This window comes from Kogia breviceps, chromosome 7 (genome assembly GCF_026419965.1).
Source record: "Kogia breviceps isolate mKogBre1 chromosome 7, mKogBre1 haplotype 1, whole genome shotgun sequence".
Taxonomy (NCBI): Eukaryota; Metazoa; Chordata; class Mammalia; order Artiodactyla; family Physeteridae; genus Kogia; species Kogia breviceps.
Window position 1 is genome coordinate 9,594,072 of NC_081316.1, and position 25,997 is coordinate 9,620,068.

Here is a 25,997-nt window from a genome sequence, read left to right on the forward strand (position 1 = left end):
TCCAGCTTGGGACTTGAACTGAAATATCATCTCTTATAGGGTTTTGTGTCTGCTAGCTTTCAGACTAGAATTTACACCAACAGCTCTACTGGTTCTCAGCCCTTCCGATTCAGACTGGAACTAAACCATCAGCATTCCTGGGTTTCCAGTTTGCCAATTTACCCTACAGCCCATGGAGATTTCCCAACTCCATAACTGTGTGAGCCAATTCCTTATAATAAATCTCTTTATATATATTATATATGACTCCTATTGGATCTGTTCCTCTGGAGAACCCTGATGGATATACTTCTTAGAGTCTGTTGTTGTGAAAAATGTTAAATATATTTAAAAGTTGAAAGAATAGACAATGAGTACCTGTATATCTTTCACCTAGATTCACTAACTGATTACATTTTGCATTTGCTTTTGCTCTGTTTGTGTATGTGTGTTTTTCTGGACCATTTCAAAGTAAGTTGAAGACATGATGACACTTCACCTCTAATATTTCAGCTTGTGTCTCCTAAGAGTAAAGACCTTGTAATATGTAACTACAACACATTATAGCGTAATATATTGTCATACCTAAAGAATTTAATATTTATGCAATAATATCTAATATATAATCCATATTAAAATTTCTCTAGTCATCTCCAAAACACCCCTTACAGCCTTTAAAGAAAAATGCTGTATCGAGTCAAGGATCATACACTGCATTCAGTTGTCAGGTCTCTTTAGCCTTCTTTAGTCTGGAACAGTCCCCCAACCTTTTTTGGTCTTTCATGACATCAACATTTTTGAAGCATCCAGGCCAGTTGTCTTGTGTAGTCTGTTCTCAACACAGCAACCAAAGGAATTATTTTAAAGCCTCATCAGATCATGTCACTCCTCTGCTCAAAACCCTGCAGCAGCTGCGAGACTCAGAGTAAAAGCCAAGGTCCCTACAACGGCCCCAGGTCCCTACAAAAGCCCAGGGCCCTGCAGGTTTTTGTTCTCCCACGATTTTCTCCAGGACCTCGACTCCCACTCCTTTCCTCCCTGCTCACAGTTACAGGGCTCCTTGCTGCTCTGTGGCCAGGCCAGGCCAGCTCCTATCTTGAACTCTGTTCCATTCTCCTGGAATGTTCTTTCCAGCATATTTTCTTGCTTCACTCCCTTACCTTTGCTCCTTCAAGTCTTTGCTCAAATACCTCCTTCTTGTCCAGACCCACACTCACAGCCTTTTAACGCAGCAGCATGCCCTGCTCGGTCCCTTCCTGTCCCCACGCTCCTCAACCCCTTACCCTGTGCTGCTCCTTTTTTTTTTTAAATTATATATTTTTAGTTTGAAAACAACCTCAAACCTAAAGAAAAGTTGCAAGTACAGTGCAAATAATTTTTTCTTGAATCATTTGAGAGAAAATTGCTGACGGGATACCACATCACCTCAAATACTTTGGTGGGAATTTCCTACAATCAAGGACATTTTCATACTTAAGCACAATACAAGCTTCAATATCAGGAAGTTAACCTTGATATGTTTCTACCATTTAATCCTCAGACTGCATTCAAATTCCACCAATTGTCCCAATAATGTCGTTCACAGCATTAAAGGACATACTGGATCCGGACCTGGATCCAGTCCAGAATCAAGACCAGAATTAGGCATTGTATTTAGTTGTGGTTCTTTTGTTTCTTTCAATCTGGAATTGTTTCTCAGTCTTTCCTTGGCTTCATGACCTTGACACTTTTTTTTTTTTTGCGGTACACGGGCCTCTCACTGTTGTGGCCTCTCCTGTTGCGGAGCGCAGGCTCCGGACACGCAGGCTCAGCGGCCATGGCTCACGGGCCCAGCCGCTCAGCGGCATGTGGGATCTTCCCAGACGGGGGCACGAACCCGTGTCCCCTGCATCGGCAGGCGGATTCTCAACCACTGCGCCACCAGGGAAGCCCGACCTTGACACTTTTGAAGATTACAGTTACTCTGTAGAATATTTCTAAATTTGTGTTTATCTGGTGTTTCCTCATGATTTTACATTCAGGTGATTCATCTTTGCAGGAATATCACAAAAGAGATTCTGAGTTTCTCACTCCATTCATTCAGATAGCAGTTGATTTCATTTTGTCCCATTACTGGAGATGTTAACCTTTCTCACTCGATTAATCTCATACCTGCAAACCTTCTCCACTGTGAGGTTAATTGTTTTCCCCTTGAAATTAATAAGTATTTTGTGGGGAAGTACTTTGGAACTATGTAAATATCCCATTCTTCTTCAACAAATTTTTAATTTCTTCATTTATTTATTTACATCAGTATGGATTCTTGTTTTATCCAATAATTCATTGCTAAGGACTGAATGTTTGTATCCCCACCTCCAAATTCATATGCTGAAGCTCTAACCCTCAATGTAAGGTATTTGGAGATGGGACCTTTGGGAGGTAATTAGGGTTCAATTAGGTCATGAGGGTGGGGACCTCATGATGGGATTAATGACCTTATAAGAAGAGGAAGAGAGGAAGATCTTGCTCTCTCCCTCTCTATACATAAGCACAGAGAAAACGCCATGTGAGGACACAGTGAGAAAGTGGCTGTCTGCAAGCCAGGAAGAGGGCCTCACCAGGAACCAACCCTGCTGGCACCTTGATCTTGTACTTCTGATCTCCAAAACCATGAGAAAATAAATTTCAATTGTTTTAGCCACCCAGTGTATGGTATTGTGTTATGGCAGCCTGAGCTGATTAAGACAGTCATTATTAATGGGCCAGTGGGAACCCATTCATTCTGGTTCCTGTGTCCTTTTGGGTTATCTTCATCATTCTTTCAGCTTTCTTTGCTTTCTGACATAAGATATTTCAGGTTCATCTTGTACTTTCCCTGATCCAGGCCTAGAATCAGCCATTTCTCCAAAGAGTCTTGGTTCTATTAGTGGAACATGGTACTTAGAAGCCAATATCTGGGCGCTAGATGTGCTCATTGCTACTGGCATGTCACTCCCAGGCACGAGTGTTTGTGTGCGCGCACGCACGCGCACACACACACACACATTTGTAACTATATTTATTTCTCTATTAAGCTATATATTTAGAAATCCAATAGTTCACACTAATCTCTACAATTCCAATTCAATATGACTGGGTCCCTTTGGTTTTCTCCCTTTCCTTATTTGTAACTCTCTTCTTCAATAGTGACCTGTCACCCATTATCTTTAATATGTTTTCTTATTTGATCAATCCTTCTATGTAATCAAATTCTCATTGCCACTCCCTTCCAGGCACAGATCCTTCTTCAGTCCATCTTTGTTCAAATGCCCCATGTGCATGCCCTATTTGCTCTACTCAAGCTCTAACAGGGAATTCCCTGGCAGTCCAGTGGTGAGGACTCTGCACTTTCACTGCTGAGGGTGCGGGTTCACTCCCTCGTCGGGGAACTAGGATCCCACAAGCCATGTGGCTCGGCCAAAAAGTTAAAAAAAAAAAAAAAAATGAAAGAAAGAAAGAAAGCTCTGATACCTCACACCCAACCTTCTCCCACTTGGGTTTCTCCTTAGCCCACTTAGGCCCCAGCAGCCCATGCCAGCTGCCCTCCTTACCTGACTTGGTCTCTGACACTCTGCACTGGACCATATCCCACCCACCACCACCACCATGTGGGTGCTCTCCTCACTTTGCTCAGGCGCCTATGCTAGGCCTTTCTCCTCCAGGGTGTCCTCATCACCCTGCTCTGACTCTGACACACCACGCCAGGCTGCCCTGTGCATAGCTGCCCTCCTTGACCTGTTCAGGCTCCAGCTCCCAGACCGCCCATGTGCATGGACATCTTCCTCACCTTTCTTGGCCCCAATACCCAGCACCGGGCCTTGTCCTCACGTGAACTCTTTTCTCCCCTTACTTGGGCTCTTACACTCCAGGATGAGGCACCCATGTGTGTGGGGACGCTTCTCTCTCCACACAGGCTCTACCTCCCCACACTGGGGCTTCCCTTGTGTGGACACTGTCCTCACCTAGCTGGGCTCCGATATCCCACAGCAGGCCACCCCTCCGCATGGATGCCTATCTTGCTTTGTCCCACCTAACGGTTTTAGGACTGACAAGAAGAGAAGGGAATGAAGATGAGGGAGAGGAATGCTGCTCTATTCTTTACTGTTCCAAAGCACTTATCACTTTTGTATTAGTCTGCTAGTTTTTGCCATGAGTTTCACCATAACGAAATACCACAGACTGGGTGGCTTAAACAACAGAAATGTATTTTCCTCACCGTTCTGGTGGCTGGGAGGTCCAACATCAAGGTGCCAGGAAATCAGGTTTCTGGTGAGGCCTCTCTTCCTGGCTTGCAGATGGTTGCAGTGTGTCCTCAGTCTTTCCTCTGTGCAGCACAGAGAGAGAGAGAAAGCTCCCTGGTGTTTCCCCCTCTTCTTATGAGGGCACCAGTCCTAACGGATTAGGGCCCCATCCTCATGACCTCATTTAACCCTAATTACCTCCTTAAAGGCCCTGGCCCTGTCTCCTGATATAGTCATGCTGGGGGTTAGGGCTTCGACACATGAATCCGGGGGACACAATTCCGCCCATAACATCTTTCTGACAGGCTTTCTACGTTGCTGGTTTACTATGTTTACCGTTCATCACATCTTCCTCTCCAGCCCTGCAATGTCAGCATTTAAAGGTGCGCCTCACCTGCAGGATCTTGCCTCTGGTTCACAGTGGCAGCCCCCAAACCTGGAAGGGCAGCTGGAGGAACTCCTACGTATGGGCACAGAGACGCGTGTGTCTGAGGAAGCTCACGTGGGGAGCCTCACTCCCACTCTCCGCCACCCGTCAGACCTCGGGCAGGGAAAATCAGGATGGCTGGGACCAGGTACAAACGGTTTATTTTTCTGTAAAGAGCAAAGTACAAAGAGGTGGGGGAGGGCAGCTGGGCCTGGAGGAGGCCGAAGCCCACGGCCTGACGGGGTCACACAAAGCCAGGCTTCATGGATGAGCGGTGGCAGTTGGGGCAGCTCCGCGTCCTGTTGTTCTGCAGGCACCTGGGGAAGCAAAGGGCCCTGTCCACTCAGCGGGCCTGTCCTCCCATCCTGGGCCTGGCCCTCTCTCCTCTCCCCTCCTCTGCAGGTGCAGGAGGTATCCACAGCCCCCAGGCTCCTGCCAGCAGCCCCGCTGGCCCCTCGCACTCTGCCTGGGGAGGCCTCCAGGGCAGAGCCTGGGCTGGGAGTCAGGAGGTTGTGATGGAGGCAGCTCCGGCCCTGGGCATCTAAATCCCATGAGCTTTGAGAGGCCTCTCTGGTCCTCTTTGGGAAGAATAATAGAACATCCACCTCATAGGACTACTGGGAGGATTCACTGAGTTAACAGGAGACGCTTAGAACAGGCATGGGATGCCGAAAGCACTGTGTAAGGCTTTGCTGCTCGTATTACTATTGCGACTAGGCCCCAGAGAGGCCCCGAGTGCTTCGCGCCCACCGGCGGGGCACTCACCTGAGGTGGAAGATGTGGGAGCAGGGAAGAGCCTGCAGCCGGCTATTCTTCTCGCCTATGGACTCGCCGCACAGGCCGCAGTAGAGCTCTGTCTCCTCCACGCACTCATGGAAGCGCACGACGTGGGCACGCAGCTCCCGCTGCAGACCTCTGCTGCGGTAGATGCTCTCGCTCAGGCAGTGCAGCTTGAGCTGGCCCAGCTGAGGCCGGTGCGGCCGGGACAGTGGCACGTGGGGAGGAGACAAGTCAGTGCTAGTGAGCAGCTGCCCTGCTTCCCTCCTTGCCCAGCCCAAAAAGCTGTCCCCACAGGGCCACCGGCTGGTCGGTACACAGGGGTCCTGTCCTGGCTGCACTCCTGCCTTGCTGGTGGGCCTAGGAAAAACGTCCTGCCCTCTCTGGGCCTTGGTTTCCCCTCACGCAGAAAGGAGGTAGGTGAGATGGGTGACCCTTACTCCTAGAACCCACTGGGGCCTCCATGTTTTTGAAGGATTTTATTGACCAAACCTGCTGCACTGACTTCATAATAATTAATTTTCTGTCCTGTTTTTGTTAATTAAATACACACAGTAGCTCATCAGCACTTCTTCTTTTTTTTTTTTTTTGCGGTACGCGGGCCTCTCACTGTTGTGGCCTCTCCCGTTGCGGAGCACAGGCTCCGGACGCGCAGGCTCAGCGGCCACGGCTCACGGGCCCAGCCGCTCCACGGCATGAGAGATCCTCCTGGACCGGGGCACGAACCCGTGTCCCCTGCATCAGCAGGCGGACTCTCAACCACTGCGCCACCAGGGAAGCCTTCATCAGCACTTCTGAAGAGCCTGAGATATCTGAGTAAACCGAAGCAGCTATCATCCAGCCAAGGCACATATATTTGGCATGTGAATTGGACTGTGCACCTGATCCCTGAGAAATGCACATCTTCTAGAAGACTTTGAGAAACACTGAGGTTATTTTCAACATTTAAAGGTTTGGATATGATTATCAAATTTGGAGAGGTCACATATACTATGAAAGGAACACGGGCTTTGGAGTTCAGACAGACCAGTTACCAGGTGTGGGACCTTGAGCAAGTCTCTGAGCCTCACTTTCCTCATCTGTAAAATGGGCCTTTTGCTGTACCCACCTTGCAGGGAGTCAGTGAGGCCTGGAACCGATACCTAGAAGAGACCTGCGATGCCCATCTCTGTATGAGTGCAGGCCACTGTTAGGAGTTTTAATGACCATCAGGAAACCTCTGAGGAATTCTGATAGCCCCTGAGCTATGGAATTCTTGCCCTGCCCTCCGAAGTGCTCTCTGGGTGGAAGAGAAACAGCCAGGGTCTGGGGATGATGGGGGCAGCTCCTGGAGATCAGGAGGGGCTCAGGGCATGAGAAGGCTCAGGGGGGCCTCCCCACACACCCAAGATCCCACCTTGGGCTCTTCACTCCAGACCCAGAAGACAGACTCAGTTCTGACCTTGTTCCCCACCTCCTCGGCCAGGTCCTGGGCTCTCTCGATGGCATCCAGAGCCTGGAAGGTGAGCACAGGCCAGGGCTGCAGGCAGAGCTGTCTGACAGAGGCCTTGGCTCCCAGGGAAGGAAGGGGTAGGGAGGGGTGGGTCTGGGGCCCACGGCAGCACCGCTGGGCAGCTGCCCTGTGTGTGAAGGTAAGAGGAAAAGGCTGGGGTACAGTCACCAGAGCTGCCTCAGTTTACTCAGATACAGAATGGGAAGAACATTCGTATTTCACGAGGTGTCATGAAATCATAGGAGGCAGTTAAAGTGTCCTGAGTGCAAACCCCAGGCCTGGCCCTTTACTAGCTGTTTGACTGGGCAAGTCATGGACCTTCTCTGAGCCTGGAAAATGATCTGGAATCCCCTGGCCTCATGGGACTGGGGTGAGGCTGATGTTAGACAAAGTGTCTGAAAGAGTCCAGCCCAGAACCAGCTCCACACGTTGTTGGTTGACCTACTGGCCTCAGGTGGGCACACTGAGGAGAGCTGGGGGCTGCAGGAAAGGGGTCCACCTCACCTTATCCGGCGCCTTCCTGGCCACCCAGCACTTGGCCACACCCAGCAGCACCTGAACCTGCCCCAGGCGGTTTCCAATCTCGGTCATGATGCTCATGGCAGAGTCGTACCTGGGGAAGGCTGTCTGCACAGACAGGTCAGGGTGGAGTCAGGCCAGGCCAGGCTCGCGCCACCTCCCCCTGCATCCCGGCGACCTCACCTCCAGGTCCCCACGGCTCCGGTGGATGTCAGCAAAGCAGAGCAGGCAGAGGGCCTGCAGTGGCCGGTCCCCATGCTGCAGTGCAATCTTCATCGACTCCTGTGACAGAGGCCAGCCACTCAGACCTGCTCGTCTGCCCCCACCACTGGGGTGCCTTCACCCACTGGGCCCCTCTGATGGGCAGTTCAGGGTCACCAACATCCTCAGAGCCCGATACACCTTTCATGGTGCTGAGGCCCATGCACTGAACCACTGAGGTCTGAGAGCACTGGAAACTGAGGCTCTGAAAACAGAAGTGACTTGACCAAGGTCACCAGGTTATTAAGTGGCAAAGTTGGGATTCGAACCCAGATCAGTAGAACTCCAGAGACCGGCTCTCTTCCTACTTAAAGTGCCCCATAAGGGCACTTTTTTTGGCAGGGGTCCGGGGGGGGCGGAGAGGGAAGTGCCCTCCCCTGAAAACAGACTAGAAGGGAATGAGGTTTGGGGCAGGGGGACTGGGGAACACATACATCCTTCAGGGGCTCAGCTGTAGAGAGGAGGGGCCAGGGGCAAGGCTTGGGGGCCTCAGTGGGCTGAGTTGGCAGGAAGAGGCCCTGGGCCCAGACCCCGCCTACACTTCCCCCCTTCCCTGCTGCCCCACCTCACAGCACTCCATGGCACTGCCCAGGTGGCCCAGCAGGCGATACGCCACAGCCATGTGGTACTGGCTCATAGCCCGGTACTTGAGGCTCCAGCCTTTGCCGTAGTCGTTGACGAGCTCTGCAGCCTTGCAGGGGAAGAACAGGGCTTTCTCGTAGTCCTGCAGGGGACACAGGGAGGGGGTGGGATGGGTGGGGGCACACTGAGAGGCAGGGGCCGCCCCTAAGTGGAACGCTCCACTGCGTGTTCGTTCATTCATTCATTCATTCATTCATTCATTCTGGTGTCCAGGGAAAGAGTGATCCAGACAAGAGGGAACAGCCAGTGCACAGGTGTGGGCTCCATGAATACAGGGGTTTTCATCTGGTTTGCTGATGTATGGCAAGAGGCTAGCACCGTTCCTGGCACTTAGTAAGTATTTACTGAATGAATGAATGAGAAGGAAGAAAATACAGTTGGCTTCTCCTCTCACCCAGTCCCAGTTGGGCCCCTCGGCTTCAGAGACACACAGAAGGGTGGTGGTGAGGATATCAGAGCCCACTCCAACCCCGCTGGAGTTTGCTCCCTGGCACCCAGTCGTCACTGAATGTTCGGTGACTGCCAGCACAGTCAGCTCAAAGAACATTGGGACAGACTCACGGAGGTGAAGAAATCATCCTCTCACCTTTCTTTCTCCTCAAACTGCCAAATGTCTTCTCAACCGGTCCATTATTAGCACATGAGCTCACCTTATGCACCATTAAGAAAACAGAAGAGGGACTTCCCTGGTGGCGCAGTGGTTAAGAATCCGCCTGCCGATGCGGGGGCCCTGGTCCAGGAAGATCCCACATGCCGCAGAGCAACTAAGCCCGTGCACCACAACTACTGAGCCTGTGCTCCAGAGCCTGTGAGCCACAACTACTGAGCCCGCATGCCACAACTACTGAGACTGTGCACCACAACTACTGAAGCCTGCGCGCCTAGAGCCCGTGCTCCACAACAAGAGAAGCCACCGCCATGAGAAGCTCGCGCACCGCAACGAAGAGTAGCCCCCGCTCACTGCAACTAGAGAAAGCCCGCGTGAAGCAACAAAGACCCAATGCAGCCAAAAATAAATAAATAAATAAATAATTTTTTAAAAAAGAGAAGAAGATCAGAGAGGAGCTCCCTTATCCACCTTATCCGTCAAAGCCACCAGATCTGTTCCCACACTGCCTCCGTCCTGCTACTCCCTGCTCCTATAAAATTAAACATGACCCCCTCCATGTGGGCTCTGGAACCCCCTCCCCGGTCTCTTTCTACTGAAGCATTCCTATCAATGTAAAATCAGAGCCTGGCATTTCTTATCTCATTTGAAAAACAAAAACAAAAATAAAAATCAAATAACCTTCTTTGACCTCATGTCCCATTAAGCTACAGCCCCACTTCTCTGTTCTTTGTAGAAAACCTATTTGAATTTTTATTTAATATCTAACAAGTTGGGCTTCCCTGGTGGCGCAGTGGTTGAGAGTCCGCCTGCCGATGCAGGGGACGCGGGTTCGTGCCCCGGTCCGGGAAGATCCCACGTGCCGCGGAGCGGCTGGGCCCGTGAGCCATGGCCGCTGAGCCTGCACGTCCGGAGCCTGTGCTCCGCAACGGGAGAGGCCACAACAGTGAGAGGCCCGCGTACCGCAAAAAAAAAAAAAAAAAAAAAATCTAACAAGTTAATATGACCAAAAGAGAACTCTCAGTAACCCCAAATAAAAACCTGTTCCTAACATACTTAATTTGTACTATGTACTTTTTATAAATTTATTTATTTTTGGCTGCACCTGGTCTTAGCTGTAGCACGTGGGATCCTCGTTGGGGCATGCGGACTCTCGGCTGCAGCGCGCATGCTGGATCCAGCTCCCCGACCAGGGCTCGAACGCGGGGAGCCCCCCCCGCATTGGGAGCATGGAGTCTCACCTGGACCACCAGGGAAGTCCCTACTATGTACTTTTTAACTTGAAGCCATGTAAATGTTTTACAGACTTTAAAACATTAAATTTAATTTAAAAAACCTTAAAAATAGAAAATGGAAACAAATGATCTTAACTGTATATCATTATATTAATATTATAATCAATTCTAATCATACGTATATAATATTATATCGTAGTATATTACGATTGTTTTATAATATATATTAATATATTACATATTATAATATATATGTTATATATTAACATAGCCATACAGAAAATTTATTATTTCAAAGGACCTTAAAATATATACTTGAACAGTTCAGCCATAGTGGGAAATAGTATAAAGACAATAGAATGGCAGAGAAATCAAACCTCATTCGTCATTTTTTTTTTTGAGTAAGACAACATTGGTATTGTCTTTTGAAATTATTTTATGTACTTTGTAGGATAAAGTAAATATTTAGAAACCAAGATTTTCAGTCTAAGAGAAAAGAGAATCAAGTCTGAAATAAATTAAGGAAAATCCTGAAACATTGGATTTGAATTGGAAATAGTTGTCCTCACAACGGAAGAGATTTAATAAATAGCAACAACAACCCAGTAGCCAGGAGCACCCCGAGAGCCCACGTTTGGTCTTTAAATACCATTTCCTACTGAAAAAGGGCCCAGAGGAATGGCTGGCTCCAGGCTTGGAGTAGGAAATAGCGTGGGCCCTCTGTATCCGAGGGTTCCACATCCTTGAATTCAACCAACCGAGGGTTGAAAACATTGGGGGGAAAAATCCAGAAAGTTTCCAAAAAGCAGAACTTGAATTTGCCACACACCAGTTTATATTTACATAGCATTTACATTGTATTAGGTATTATAAGTAATCTAGAGATGATTTAAAGTATGGGGTGGAGGGAATGTATGTAGATTTTATGCAAATAAGAGACTTGAGCATTCCCAGATTTTGGTGTCCTGGGGGATCCTGGAACCCATCCTCCGCAGATACCGAGGGACGAAAGTATACAAAACGAGTGTGGGACAGGCTGTTGTGCCAGAAGACAAAAATGCTTTCTTTCAAAGACTAAATGAAGTCTCGTCAAAAGGACACAGGAGCCATATTGAAGAGAATTCCACTGACGAAAATTAAGATAATACGAGCATCAAAAGTAACAATGATTGCAACTAACTGACGAGTACTGAATAGTTTTTGAAATCCATGATTTCACAACGATACTCCAAAAAGAGGAAGCAAAACAAGTAAGTGTGATCATTGAAGGCACCTGTCGCATCAACTCATTATTCTGAAAAGTGGTAATTAAAGGACAGGGAAAAAGTATATATTCTGCCTTTCCTTAAGGAACTGTATTTCAGAGTAATCAACTAGCTCCAATTAATGAGGGAAAGTTCTTCCTTATAGAAAAATCCCAGCTAATAATTGCAGAAGGCATGATAGAACCTGGAAATCACCCTTTCATGAGAGTTGAAATAAAAGAATTGATTCAGGCAACAAACATCAATGGATGCTCAAACCATTACGGAAAATGTTGTTGCAGAACTGAATATTCACAGCCAAAGTGTCACCCCACAAGTTAACCTACTGGTCGTGAAAGGAAGACGGCAAAGCTGAAAACAGTGGGATCAGGTGGTCACTCCCTTAACTACCGATATGATGTGACATGAAGCGCGCAGCCTCGCTTGCACAGTATTCTCACCAGAAACGCGTGACCTAAATCTTACCAGGTCATGTAAGTTCTAGTTCATAGAGAGTAATGGAGACAAAGAAACAACTTACATGACTCCTTGAGGAAGCAATGAGACAATGAGATGGAACATTCTACAAGGCAATTAATCCGGCTTCCTCAATAAACCATGGAAAATAAAGGGAAGGGTAGGAATTCTCTATAGAAAGAGACTCGGGAGACATAATAACCACTGCAGTGTGTGGTTCTTGTTTGTGTTCCAATTCAAGCAAGCCGAGGATAAAGGCATATTCTCAGGATAAGTCGAGAAATTTAAGAGGTAATGTTCACCATGGTGTGTGTGATAAATAGTATTGTGATTATGTAAGAAAGTGTCCTTATATCAGAAAATGGTCTTTTTTTTTCTTTTCTTTCCAGAAATGCATACAGAATTACTTCGGGGTAAAATATCATGATGTCTGTAATTTTGTATCGCAACACTTCAGTGAAAAATATGTAAGTCAAATATGGCAAAATATTAATAATCGTTAAATCTAAGTAGTGGGTATATGGAGATTCATTATATTATTCTGCTTTCCTGCATGGTTAATTTTCTTCCTAATAAAAAAAGTTATAAAACACCCCTATCCCTCTCCAATCCCACCGCATCTCACTGAATGGCTTCCCCATACATCTAGTTGCTGAAAGCAAAACCCTCAGTGTGGTCGTGGATGACTCTCACTTCCTCATACGTCCACCTCTGATCCATCAGCATTTACACTCTCCAGGATTTTTTAAGCATCTACTATGTGCCAGGCACTAACATCCCCCATGGGCCAAGCACAGCCTAGATGCCTCTGGGGAAAGAGAGCAAATGCTCAGGACCAAAAGCCTGAGGTCACTGGCCCCATCAGTTTCTACTCAATCCGCCATCTCCGTTCCCCCTTACCTCTCTGACCCCACCACCACCTACCTTCTTTTCACACACCTGCTGCAGCCATGCTGGCCTCCATCCTTCCTGCAACATACTGGGTGAGGTCCCCCAAGGGCAGAGCTGTGCTTTAACTGTTCCCTCTTTTTCATTCTTTTGCCAGATTTCTGCATGGTTCACCCTCTCACCTCCTCCAAGACATCAGACATCATCACCCTTACAAGGCCTTCCAACCACGCTGTTTGAAATTGCAACACCTCATCCTCAGCACTTCCAACCCCCTTTCCCTGTTCGCCTTTTTCCTGGGCACTTTCCACCATGCTGTATACTTGATTTGCTGACTGCATTTATCTGTCTTTCTCCCCCAGCTAGAATACAAGGTTCATGACCCCAGGGGCTTGGCTGTTGTTTTCACTGTTGCACCCTAGGCCATCAATGCCTGGGATATCATAGATTCTCAGTACGTATTTGATGAATGAATCCTTACAACCACGCCGTAAGGTGGGTTCCATTCTCCTTCATTTCATAGGTTCAGAGAGGAGAGGTGACTTGCCCAGGATCACACAGCAAACACGTGGCAGTACAGGTTCACGGCCTGTCCTCACATAGGAGCTTCCCATTCCCCCAGGAAGTCAGACAGATCAAAGCTTGAATTCTGGCTCTGCCCTGCCTGGCCATGTCTTTACTTCCTGGCTGTCTTTTCCCTCCCAGGCTTCCGTCTGCCTCATCCCCTACTTAAATGGGAGGACTGAATGAGGTGATGCAACAGGGAGCGCGGCTCACGGGAGACTCTCAGGGAGCCCGAGACTCTACCGCCCTCCCTGGGGGGCCGGGCCCACCTTGACCTGGGCATAGAAGCTGCCCAGGCTGCAGCAGACACGGCACTCGAGCATGGTGTCATCGTTGTTGTGGGCATAGCGCAGGGCCTTCTCGAAGCTCTCCAGGGCCTTCTGGAAGAGGCTGAGGCCCAGGAAGGCGTTGCCCATGCTCAGGCTGACCTGGCCCCCGAGCTGGGAGGCTGCCCGGGTGCCGGGCAGGCCGAGGCAGGTCTTGCAGTAGGAGACGGTCTTGTGAAACTCGCACAGCTTCTCGTTGCTGCGCGCCAGGTTCAGGTAGCTCTCCAGGAGGAAGTCGGCGTCCTCCAGCTCCCGAGCCGTGTCGATCTGCACCACAGCAAACTGCCCGCCAGGGTGGCAGGCCGGGAGCGTCAGCCTGGGCCCTGAGCCTTGGACCCGAGCCTCCTCCGTCCCTCCAAGCCTCACAGCCCAAAGCCTCAGGCCCAGAGCGTCCACCCTTGGCCTCAGATGCGTTCCCTGCTCCCCAGTCCCGGAAGCCCCAGAAGCTGCAGCCCAGGAGCCTCCGCCTCCCAAACCCAGACCCACAGCTTTCACCTCTCCATCCTGAGCCTAGGTCTGCAGTCTCCGCCACCCACCCGTCCCCAGCCTCAAACCTGGAGCCAGCGCCCCGTAGGCTCAGACTCAGAACCCCAAACAGGAAGGCTGGAACCTTGACTCTGAGACCTGGCCTTCAGCTCCCAGAACCTCAGTCTCAGAGCTTCAGACACCGGAGTTCAAGGCCACAGGCCCAAATCCAAAGCCAAGACCCAGTGGATTCAGAGCCTCAGGCCCCAGCCACTAGCCTGTGGGATACAGGGGAGCCTGAGGAGGCGGGAGGGGGGCTGGGAGGCCTGGGAGAAATCCCGCCCCGGCCCCGCCCTCCCAGCCCGGCCGCGGCGCTCCCACCTTCAGCATCTCCTTATAGCGGCCCATCTCCGAGTGGGCCGTGACCAGGCAGCCCAGCACGCGGAAACGCCCCACGAGGTCCGAGCTCTTCTCCAGCACCTTCGTCCACACCTGCAGCGCCTTCTCTGTCTGGTTAGACTGGTACAGCTGGAGCCCCTTCGCGATCTGCTGCTTCGTCTGGTCCTGCCCCATCCTCCCAGCGCCCCGAGCCTCCTCCAGAGAGACCCCGGTGGCTCCGTGCCTCTAGACACTCATGGCGGGGGGCCCACGGCGCCAGCTGCCCACCGAGCCCCCAGAAGGAGCAGGGTCTGGATGGAGAGCAGGCGCCACCCTGCGAACAAAGCTGGTCCGGCGCCGTCCGCAGCTGTCCCTGCCAGTTGGGGCCACGTGGCCACCAAGGAATGTCAGCCACAAGGTCACGCGCGGGCCTCGCCACACCCACCCCCCCGAGCTGGGAGGAAGGTGCCTGCCCCACCAGGCATCCCCTTGGGCGTCTCTTCAGCACCTCTGATACTGGCCCTGAGCCTCCTGGCCAGGCAGGCCCTCCCCGCAGCCTTGCCAAGGAGCCGCCTCCGGGGCTGGGCTGAGAGCTGGAAGAAGCAGGGATGCGGCTGGGCACACAGGCAGCAGCGAGGCTGGGGCCTCTCCCCATCACAACCTTCCCCCCAGACCCACTGACCCCAGGCTCTGTTCCTGTGAGTCACTGGGCGCCGAGGTCCCTCACCCGTGCACATGCCCACGCCATCCCAACGTGTCCTAACTCACAGTCCAACCCCAGCCAACAAGTCGTTCACCTCTCTGGGCCTCAGTTTCCTCATCTGTAAAATGAGGCTGCAATAGGCTAATAAACCCTAACCCACAGGCTTGCTATGAGCCGCACGGTGTGGTGGGTAACAGCGTGGACCCTGGAGCCAGGCTGCCGGGGTTTGAATTCTGACCCCGCCGTTCATTATCTGTATGGGCAGCGTCACTTTGGGCAGGAGACTGATGGCTCCTACTTTACTGGATTTTTTTTTTTTTTTAAGATTTCTTTCTTTTTGATGTGGACCATTCTTTAAAGTCTTTATTGAATTTGTTACAATATTGCTTCTGTTTTATGTTTTGGCTTTTTGCCCACAAGCCATGTGGGACCTTAGCTCTCTGACCAGGGATCGAACCCATACCCCCTGCGTTGGAAGGCGAAGTCTTTAACCACTGGACTGCTGGAACTAAATGACTTAGTAATTGACAAGGACTGAGAACAGTGCCTGACACCCAGGAAACACTATGTGACAATAAGCAAGAGGTTATCTAGAGCTGCCTCCGTATGCTCCATGGCAAACTGCGCATGAGGAACAGAAGTTGCTCTTTGAAGGTTTGAAAGATACCCAATTCCAATCCCAGTCCCAGTTTGAAAGGGTCCCTTACAGTGAGTTTCAATGCCAGACACCGTGGAGAAGGGCAAAGTCTTATATAGGGAGCAGACCAGTGAGGTACTGGGGCTCATGGGGTTGAGAGAGGCTCCTGCCGTCCCCACCAGCTCGACTCACCCCATCTTTCTCTTCCCTCTCGGCAAACCAGACTCCTTATTGCCCCAGGGCAAATTTGCCCTTTCGGAGTGGACGCTGGCTTTTAGTATACAAGCATATCTTGTTTTATTGCACTTTGCAGATATTTTGTTTTTTACAAATTGAAGATTTGTGGCAAACCAGCATCGAGCAAGTCTATCGGCACCATTTTTCCAACAACATATGCTCACTTCTTGTCTCTGTGTCACATTTTGGCAATTCTCTTTTGGCAGTTCTCATAATATGTCAAGCTCTTTCATTATTATTATTATGTTTCTTATGGTGAGGTGTAATCAGTGATCTTTGATGTTACTACTATGACTCACTGAAGGCTCAGAGGATGGTTAGCATTTTTAGCAATAAAAGATTTTTTAGTTTAGGTCTGAACATTGTGTTTTTAGACATAATGCTGTTGCACACTTAATAGACTACAGTATAGCACAGACGTAACTTTTATATGCACTGGGAAACCAAAAAATTCATGTGACTTGCTTTATTGTGATGTTCGTTTTACTGTGGTGGTCTGGGACCAAACCTGCAGTATTTTCGAGGTGTGCCTGTATGCACAAATTTGTGCATTGATCAGCACACATTTCTAATATCAGAACATTTTCATCACCTTGAAAAGAATTCCTGTGCTCATTCGCAGTCACCCCCCATTCCTTCGTGTTAGGGGGTGCTGAATTGTGCCCCCGTTCATATGTTGGTGTTGATATGTAGACCACACCCCCCAACCTCGGAATGTGCATTGGAGACACCATCTTTTTTTTTTGCCTGTGCCACCTGGCTTGTGGGACTTTAGTTCCCTGACCAGGGATCGAACCCGGGCCCTATGCAGTGAGAGCACGGAGTCCTAACCACTGGACCGCCAGGGAATTCCCTGGAGACACCAACTTTAAAAAGGTAAAATGAGGTCATTAGAGGAATTATTACACTTATTACACTCATAGAGAATTACGTTCCATTCTGATACAAGATTTATCTTATTCATTAATGAGGTTATTGGCTTAGTGTCTGTTTCCCCCACTCAGATGTGTGGGCAGGGACTTCATCTCATTCATCACTATGTCTCCAGAGCAAGACCTGGCACACAGTGGCCACTCAATAAATATGTTAAATTCATGGGGAAAAAATGGGGAGAAGTGAAAGTTTAATTTTGAAATTTAAAGCAACCGCTCCAGGCTGACAGCCGATCTGCCATGTCTGCCTCATCCTGGGGAAACGTGAGTAGAGGCAGAGAGGACTTCCTGTTTGCTGCACGCAAAATGGGTCCAGAGTGGGGCAATCTGGGAGTGAGGCAGGGGCGCCTGCTCAGCATAGGTCGGGGGGATGGAGGAGGAGCCCTTGGGACTCCACAAGGATACTGGGACGCCCCAGGGGAAGTGCTCTTGAACCGGGACCACAGGAAGCTGGGAAAGCGGTTGGCTGGGATCTTCCTCTCAGCTGGGGAGGTGGGTCCTGGGTTGAAGTTAACCTCCAGAGGGGAAGGAAGCTGGGCGCACAGGGCAAGTGCTGAAGAGCCAGCAGATTCTCTCCTACTTGTAGACCAAGTATAGTCCAGCCACGAGTTCGAGCTGAGTCTTTGACAGGAGGGAAGGGAGGTGGGCAGTTTGCCTCAGCATCCCAAAGGAATCTGGAACACGGGTACCTGGGAACGCGAATGACTGCAAAACTCAAAACCTTGACAGTCTCCTCTGCCCCAGAGTCAACCATTTGCTGATCACTGCACACAGGTCAAGGTCATGCTCCTTTAGGGCAACGGTGCGGTCCTTGTACCACCCAGCACCTGCACAGCCTCTGGCAGAGTGAGAGGAGACCAACAGAAGTGTAACAACGAACATTTCCCAAGCTGAGCATTTCTTCCAGTTTACAGATAACTGGGAGGCACGCAGAGGTAAAGGGACCTGCCCAAGAGCACACTGCGACCTAGAGACAGAGCGGGGACTGAACCCAAGCAGTGTGGCTCTAGTGGTCCTACTCTTAACCATGACACTGTCCTGGAAAAGAGGAGAGGGAGAAAAGAGAAGGTGAACTGGACAGCCGCCTTCAGGAACCACAGTGCTTCTCATCGGACACACCCAAGCCCCCCGGGAAGGCTCTCCAAGGCTCTGGCCTGGGCGAACCGAAGAAATGTATACAAAGAAGGCTAAGGAAAAGGTGAACGGAATCAAGCCTTGCTCACCAAAGGCCAGCAATGAAGGCTGACGAAAGGCCCCCGGAACCGGGAGGGCGAGTCACAAAATGAGTCTCTTCTGGGCCACTTAACCTCGCAGGGTGATGGGACAGCAGGAGCCTCGCGGCTTGTTCCAAGTGCCCGCTGGGTCAGGTACCAGCTACGCGGCCTGGTACGCTTTAGATCCCCGTTTTATCATCGAAAGTAGAAAATGAAGTTTGGGCCCGAAGCAGGGCACACAATCTAGCATGCAAGGGCTGATGATTTCCAGGTTGGTGGGCGACACTTGTTATCTGGGAGATTTCACGTAAGAATCGGCGTTTCCCGCTTCTGTTGAAGGCTGGCGGCTCAAGCAATCCCCGGGCCCGTGAGTCTGCGTGTCGACCAGTCGAGGGGGTGGCGTGCGGCCTCAAGAGGCCAAGAATGTCTCTCGTTCGCGCACAGTCCCCACCTCTTGCTATTCTTGCCTTGACACTGCGCCAACTGTCACTTGTCATCTTAGATGGGCCACCTTTCGCAGGCTTGCATCACCTGCCTGGCCCCTGCATTTATAGCCCCTGCACAACAGATGTAACCGGAGGGGACAGTCCCAGGCCCCTTCTGCCACGGTTAGTGGGATCCTCGGGACGTCTGTCCCTCTCGACAAATTCGTTTTCCTAGTTGTAAATGGAGCTTTACCTTTCTGCAAACCAAATGAGACGATAAAATAAGAACTTGCTTTGAAAACAAGATGTTGCACGAATGCCCCTCTTATGGACCTCCTGAACCTTCCTTCATTGGCTCTTACAGTTTACAGTAGTGAAAAATCTAGAAATAACCTGTGTCCAATATAGGACAGTCGTTGAGAAACCATGAAATGCTATGTAGACTCTAAAAGTGAAAATGGTAGATTCCAGTGTACATGTCCAGATGCAAGGGTGCCCGTGACAAAGGAACTGAAAAAAAATGCAAACACTCTGTACGTTAAGGCGTGAGCTCATTTTTATTAGCAAACATCGTTATATGTGTACATATTTTTGTATAGAGAGAGAAATTCTAGAAGCGTACTCCCCCCATCTGCTTGACGGTTATCAATGGGCTGTGGGACGGGGAAACACTCACTGTTAACTCTGACGTACTCAGGGTCGTTAGTGACTTGAACGAGCATGTCTGCCAAGGGTGGCAGCGTGCTAAACGCTGGAGACACTCTCTCATCTTCCCAGCCGTGCTGGGTGGGTGTTTTCATTTCCATTTGGCAGGTGAGGAATCTGAGGCTGAATCAAGTCACCTGCCCAAGGTCACACAGCTGGTATTATAATCAGATTAAGAGACTCCTAAACACAAGCTTTTCCCACCACAGGCTAAGTCCTCGTCTATAACATTATGTTTTGGGAAAAAAAAAAAACAACAAAAAAACCCTTAAACCTTAAAATAATTAAAAAAAAAAAAAAGCTATTGTATCACGTAAGCCCCAGGCTCTGGGCACTGTCCACTGCAGGAACGACCAGGTCGGTGGCACTCTCAGGGCTGGAGGACCACACGTAGGTTCCCCTCCACCAATTTCCTCATGGGGCAGGAAGCTGTATTAGCAGAATTCTTGTAAAGTGGCTCTAATGGACTTGGCCATCATTTGTTTCACAGCCACTGAGGGCCTACAGAGAATCTGGGTACTGGCTGGTAGCTAGTAATCTATAAACAGGCATGAAAATAAGTTATTCCCTTTCTTTCTGGAGTGGATGGAAATTTCTAAATAAAACTCGAATGTAATGTAGTTGGGGAAAAAAGCACGTCTGGAAGTTCTTGGACAAAAGCAACTGTCATCTTTTGATATTTATTTGTTCATTTACTCACTCATTAAACGTCTCCTTGATGCTTATTATCTACCAGCTCCTAAGGCTCCTGTGAAGAACATTAGGTACATGGTCCCCGCCTTCACGAAGCTCCACTCTAAAGGTGGAACTTAAACCAGGGCCCCCAAAGTCCACCATTCACTCCCAGAGGAATATGCTCTGCAGGGTTACTGGAGTCAGGTTGACCTGGGTTAAAATCCACTCTCCTAGTATAGCTGTGACAGAGAAGAACTGCAGTGTCTCTGTCTCAGTCTCCATCTTCCTATGCTGCCAGTTGCTGGGTGGACTAGTACAGGGGCTACAACTCATAAATGGTAGCTGTCCTGTTTTCTTAAGAGCTAAGTAACAGGGCTTCCCTGGTGGTGCAGTGGCTGAGAGTCCGCCTGCCGATGCAGGGGACACGGGTTCGTGCCCCGGTCCGGGAAGATCCCACATGCCACGGAGCGGCTGGGCCCGTGAGCCATGGCCGCTGAGCCTGCGCGTCCGGAGCCTGTGCTCCGCAACGGGAGAGGCCACGACAGTGAGAGGCCCGCGTACCCTCCCCCCCCCCAAAAAAAAGAAAAAAAGCTAAGTAACTCTCCAGAACAGTCCCAACCACCGTAACTGACTGTGACGATGGAAATGTTCTTTGTCCTGCACCGTCCAACATGACAGCCACTAGTCACGTGCGACTTCATGGTGAAACTGAGAGATGAAGTTTTCAATTTTAATTAATAGCTACAGTGGCTAATGGGTAATGGTACTGGATGATGCAGGTAGGTCTAGAAGCCTGCCAGACTCGGGGAGAGACAGATGACACAGCAGGGAACAACAGGAGGAGCTGGGAGAAGTAGAAGGGACAGGGCGTTGCAGAAACACGGCTGGACTGCGAGGGCACGAGCTCAAAAGGGCTACAGAAACGGCAGGAGCGAGTGGTCCAAGGCTACTGCTGTGACCAGATTTCAAGCATGGGGAGGAAAGAAGAAAATGCCTCGGGAGGTAAGGCTAAGTGAAGGCCAAACACAAAAGGCATGTACTGTATGACTGCATGTACATGACAAGTCCAGAGCAGGCAAAGCTACAGGGCGGAAGGGTTAGTGGTTGCCAGGGGCTGGGAATGGGGATGAGGGGGGGAAGGGGAGTGACTGCTAATGAGCACGGGTTTCTTTTCAGGACGATGAAAATGTTCTAAAATTAGGTTGTGGTGATGGCTGCACAACACTCAAAACCAGACCTGGACGCTTTAAGTGGGCAAATTGTAGTAGTGTGTGAGTTATACCTCAATCAGACAGTATAACAACACCCCAAACCTCAGGAGGCCTTAGGTCACTGGGACCCTACATGGGGGGATAGGGGTGTGGGGAGGGAAGCAGGGCCAAGGTCCTATAGACTTGGCTGCAGGAGTGTCCGGACAGCCGTTCCCGGATGAAATGTGTTCATTTCCCCATCCCAAGATCTGACTTTGATTGAAAAGAACAACAGTCCTCTCAACAGCTGGAGCCTTCACCAGTAAAGAGAAAGCCAATGTATGCAAAAGAAATCAAACACCAGTTGGTGGCGGGGGAGGGGGGGGGGTTGGAAAGGACTCCCCAGAGAGAAGGAAAGAGCTTGAAAAAGGCAGAAGGTGCAAGAAGAAGCCATCTATGATCCCTCCTGGAAGGACAATGTTATCAGACATTAGTTTGACATTCCCAGAGGTGAAGGAACAAACCTGCTCTTTCATTTCCTTCCTGATGGCTTTTCTTCATCAGGGGCTGAGATGCTCAGGTGAGCACAGCATGTAAAGTACCTGGGAGAATTAGGGAGGCCGTGTACTGACCAAGAAAGCCAGTAAGCCGGGGACCAAGAGTGTGGCAATTAGGTGCCTAAGGAATCTATTCAAAAATAAAAGGTGGGGGCTCCCCTGGTGGCGCAGTGGTTGAGAGTCCGCCTGCCGATGCAGCGGACGCGGGTTCGTGCCCCGGTCCGGGAGGATCCCACGTGCCGCGGAGCGACTGGGCCCGTGAGCCATGGCCGCTGCGCCTGCGCGTCCGGAGCCTGTGCTCCGCAACGGGAGAGGCCACGACAGTGAGAGGCCTACGTACCGCAATAATAATAATAAAAGGTGACTGCATGTGGGTTTTTAGAAATAGTTTAATTAAGACACAGATATATGATTATAAAGATGCACAAGTCAATTTTTTTGAAGTTAAAAATACTACCTTTGGCATAGTCCCTTTTTTTGGGTAAATTTTAAAGAGAAACAACAGCCTTTAAGGATGATGTTAAACTGGAAGATATTCAAATTGTACTTAACATCCTTTTTTTTTTTTTTTTTTTTCTGGCCGCACCACACAGCATGTGGGATCTTAGTTCCCTGACCAGGGATCGAGCCTGCGTCCCCGGCACTGCAAGTGCGCAGTCTTAGCCGCTGGACCCCCAGGGAAGTCCTCATTCTATTTTTATATCAAGCTCTATCTCATGAATACAGGAGTCCTATGACGAAGATCTACCACCTCAATCGTGAGTTACAGAACATCTGTGCTAAGTGGGAGACAATCTCTGGTTCAACCACCCTCTACTCATAGAAGAAACAGGTACGGGAAGGGAGTCCATGGGGAAGCCCCTGACTCTCCACCCTGACCCAATCCCCCAAAGTGTGAAACAGATCTCTTTGAGAAGCCATCCCACGGACATTTTATACATACTGATGGTTATGCAGCTTAACGTGTGTTTTATTTTGGCTGCACCGCTCGGCATGTGCGATCTTAGTTCCCCATCCAGGGATCAAGCCCGTGCCCTCTGCAGTGGAAGTGTGGAGTCTTCACCACTGGACCGTCAGGGAAGTCCCTTAATGTGTATTTTATTTTACATTTCTAAAATGTTTATTTATTTATTTATCTCTGGCTGCGTTGGGTCTGTTGCTGTGCACGGGCTTTCTCTAGCTGCAGCGAGCGGGGTCTACTTTTCTACTTTTCGTTGTGGTGCGTGGGCTTCTCATTGCGGTGGCTTCTCTTGTTGCAGTGCACGGGCCCTAGGAGTGTGGGCTTCACTAGTTGTGGCACGCGGGCTCAGTGGTTGTGGCGCACAGGCCCGGTTGCTCCGCGGCATGTGGGATCTTCCCAGACCAGGGCTCGAACCCGTGTCCCCTGCATCGGCAGGCGGGTTCTTAACCACTGTGCCACCAGGGAAGCCCCAATGTGTATTTTAAAATAATGTGTATTTTACAATTAGGACACCAAACTTGTAACTTCACAAATACTATTGGTCGCAATGAGGTGAAGTTATAAAAGGTGGACTTCAAGTTGATTTAAAACATTAGGTGGAGTAAATTAGATAGCTAGTGGGAAGCTACAGCATAGCACAGGGAGTTCACCTCTGTACTTAGTGACCACCTAGAGGGGTGGGATAGGGAGGGTGGGAGGGAGGGTGACAAAAGAGGGAAGAGTTATGGGAACATATGTATATGTATAACTGATTCACTTTGTTGTAGGGGAGAAACTAACACACTATTGTAAAACAGTTATACTCAAATAAAGATGTTAAAAAAAAAAAAAAAAACATTAGGTGGTGATGGTTGTACAACCATCAGTGACTAAATGTCACTGAACTGTTTACTTAGGAATGGTTAAAATAGAAAATTGCTATATGTATTTTTACCACAATGCAAAAAAAAAAAAAATTAAAATAAACACGAGGTAAAGAATAGCTTCGGTGGCAACAGATCTAGGAAAGAACTGTGTGGCGGGAGTGACGTTTAAGCAGCGCCCCAGTCCTCACGGGAAGTGGCACCTCGCAGGAGCGTGCTGACACCAACAACTCGGCGCACTGAGTTACCGCTTTTAGCACCGCGAGTCACTCTGCGGGCGAAGCGAAAACGACGCGCCAGCGAGGGAGCCCCAGGGCTGTAGGTTCCCTCAGAGGCCCCTTCCCTAGAGCCTAGAGGACAGACAGCATGCAAACCGTGTGTGATGAGACTGTGCAGGCTAAACTAAAGCACACGGATTGGCTTTTACGGAGTTACTTCTCCTCGGGAGTAGTTAAGAGAAAGGGCTTGGAAGTCAGGCGGACCTGGTTGGACTCTCGGTGCACACCACTTTCCAGGAGCAACGCAATTTCTTCTTTTAGTTTGACCCCAGTCTTATTTTTAAAATGTGTGTAGGAAAAAGACTTAATGAAATCTAATGGTAACTTTGGACACAGGGGAACAAGGTCGTGAGGCTGAAGGAGGTCTTTGGTGTGCTGCCGCCATTTCTCCTGCCTTCAGTCTCTGCGCCTGGGATAGAGCGTCTGGAGGGAGGTTCACAACCTCTGTGGTCGGTAGGAGCCACTAAGAGGAGAGTCCAGGGAAGAATTTTCCATTTTCAGTGGAAGACAAGTGGCGGTCACTGGCTATGATGACTTTGTACTTTGGATCTCGATTTACTGCACCTTTCTTTATAGTAAGACACCAAGTGCTTAAAAAATAATCCATGAGGGAATTCCCTGGCGGTCCGGTGGTTAGGACTCCACGCTTTCACTGCCGAGAGCCTGGAGCTCAATCCCTGGTCCGGGGACTAAGATCCCACAAGCCCTTGCGGGGGGGGGGGCGATGCGGGGGGGAATCCATGAGACAGAAATGAAGAGGAGCATTTAAAGAGGTGCACTCTCTTTGAAAAAAGGATCAAACTGTTGAACTCAACAAACATACTAGATACGTTTGTAAATAAACTTATGGCATAAAAAAATAGTAACTTTGGTTATTTTGCGGGGGGGAGGGTGGGATTAATGTTTTTTAAACAACCCGATTTTTTTTCAAACAAAGTATTTTTATTATTAGTTATTTATTTATTTGGCCATGCCATGCGGCATGCAGGTTATCTCAGTTCCCTGACCAGAGGGATCAAACCGTGCCCCCTGCAGTGGAAGCACGGAGTCTTAGCCACTGGACCACCACGGGATTCCACAACCCAATTTCTTTTAACCTCAGTTTGCTCATCTGCTAAATGGGGATGAAAACCGTAGCTCCCTCCCAGGGGCGTTACAAAGACTAGAGCATGTAACGTGTATCGAGTGTTTCCCACAGCACTAGGACAGTGACGAACAGTCAGTGAACATTAGCTAGGACAATTACTGCCTAAACATTTCAAGGGCTAGTACCCAGTACAACCCCCACTGGGAAATGCTACTCTAGACACACCCCACACAGAGCGACTCTGATGAGAAAGTTGAGGCCTGGCCCACCCACAGGCCATGGCTGGCTGCACGCCCCTAGAAAGGCACCAGCTTCACAAAGACTGGCCTCCCGGAGGATGAGGACGGCAGTGGCAGGGAAGGAGCAGACAAACTTACAATTCAGCCAGAGGGCCCGGGACTCCTGGCCCAGGGGCTGACGGAATCTGCAGTTCACAGAGGTTTGAGGAGGCCCAAGTACGGGCCTCACTCAGAGAGTGACCTAGAATTACTGAGTAGTAAACCCAAGGGGTCTTAGAAATGCCCTTCTGAAGCGACCCTGTTCTGAGGTCCAAATGAGGGGAAAGGAGCTGCAGCACTTTGGTCTGGAGCCCTGAAGACCTAGACAGGAAGAGCCCCACACGCTGGGCCTCAGGGCTCGCTGGCCGCCTCCCCGGGTGCAGCAACTCCACAGCGGGAAGGGACGTGCACTCACAGGTCCGGGCCAGCTCTGCAAGGTGGCAGCCACTAGCGGCAACAGAAGCAGCACAAAACGGAAGGCTGCCGAAAACCTTGAAAGCGCCTCCCTATCAGCGGGGATGCTGAGAAGAACGCAGGATGACAGAGAAGGCCGTTTTCTGGAAGAAATTCTGCTCTTTCGGAAGCCTGGGGTGGTCCCACTGCACATTAACAGGTAAATCCGGAGCGCCCACCCCTTCTTCAGGAGTGCGGCCGACCCCTCCAGCCCTGGGCTGCCACCTACCCCAACAATCAGTAACTCTGAAGACAACGTCAG

The 25,997-nt window shown here is 49.9% G+C and overlaps 1 protein-coding gene across 1 annotated transcript; it reads right to left on the reverse strand.

Annotated features, from left to right (window-relative positions):
- Nucleotides 1–4,809: 4,809 nt before the first annotated feature.
- On the reverse strand, nucleotides 4,810–14,946 carry RAPSN (receptor associated protein of the synapse). Its single transcript, XM_059069604.2, has 8 exons — nucleotides 14,544–14,946; nucleotides 13,641–13,979; nucleotides 8,280–8,438; nucleotides 7,637–7,735; nucleotides 7,439–7,561; nucleotides 6,884–6,937; nucleotides 5,431–5,630; nucleotides 4,810–4,982 (listed from the first exon to the last, which is right to left on the reverse strand). The coding sequence occupies exons 1-8, from the start codon at nucleotides 14,733–14,735 to the stop codon at nucleotides 4,910–4,912; spliced, it is 1,239 nt and encodes a 412-aa protein (XP_058925587.1). The 5' UTR covers nucleotides 14,736–14,946; the 3' UTR covers nucleotides 4,810–4,909.
- Nucleotides 14,947–25,997: the final 11,051 nt, after the last annotated feature.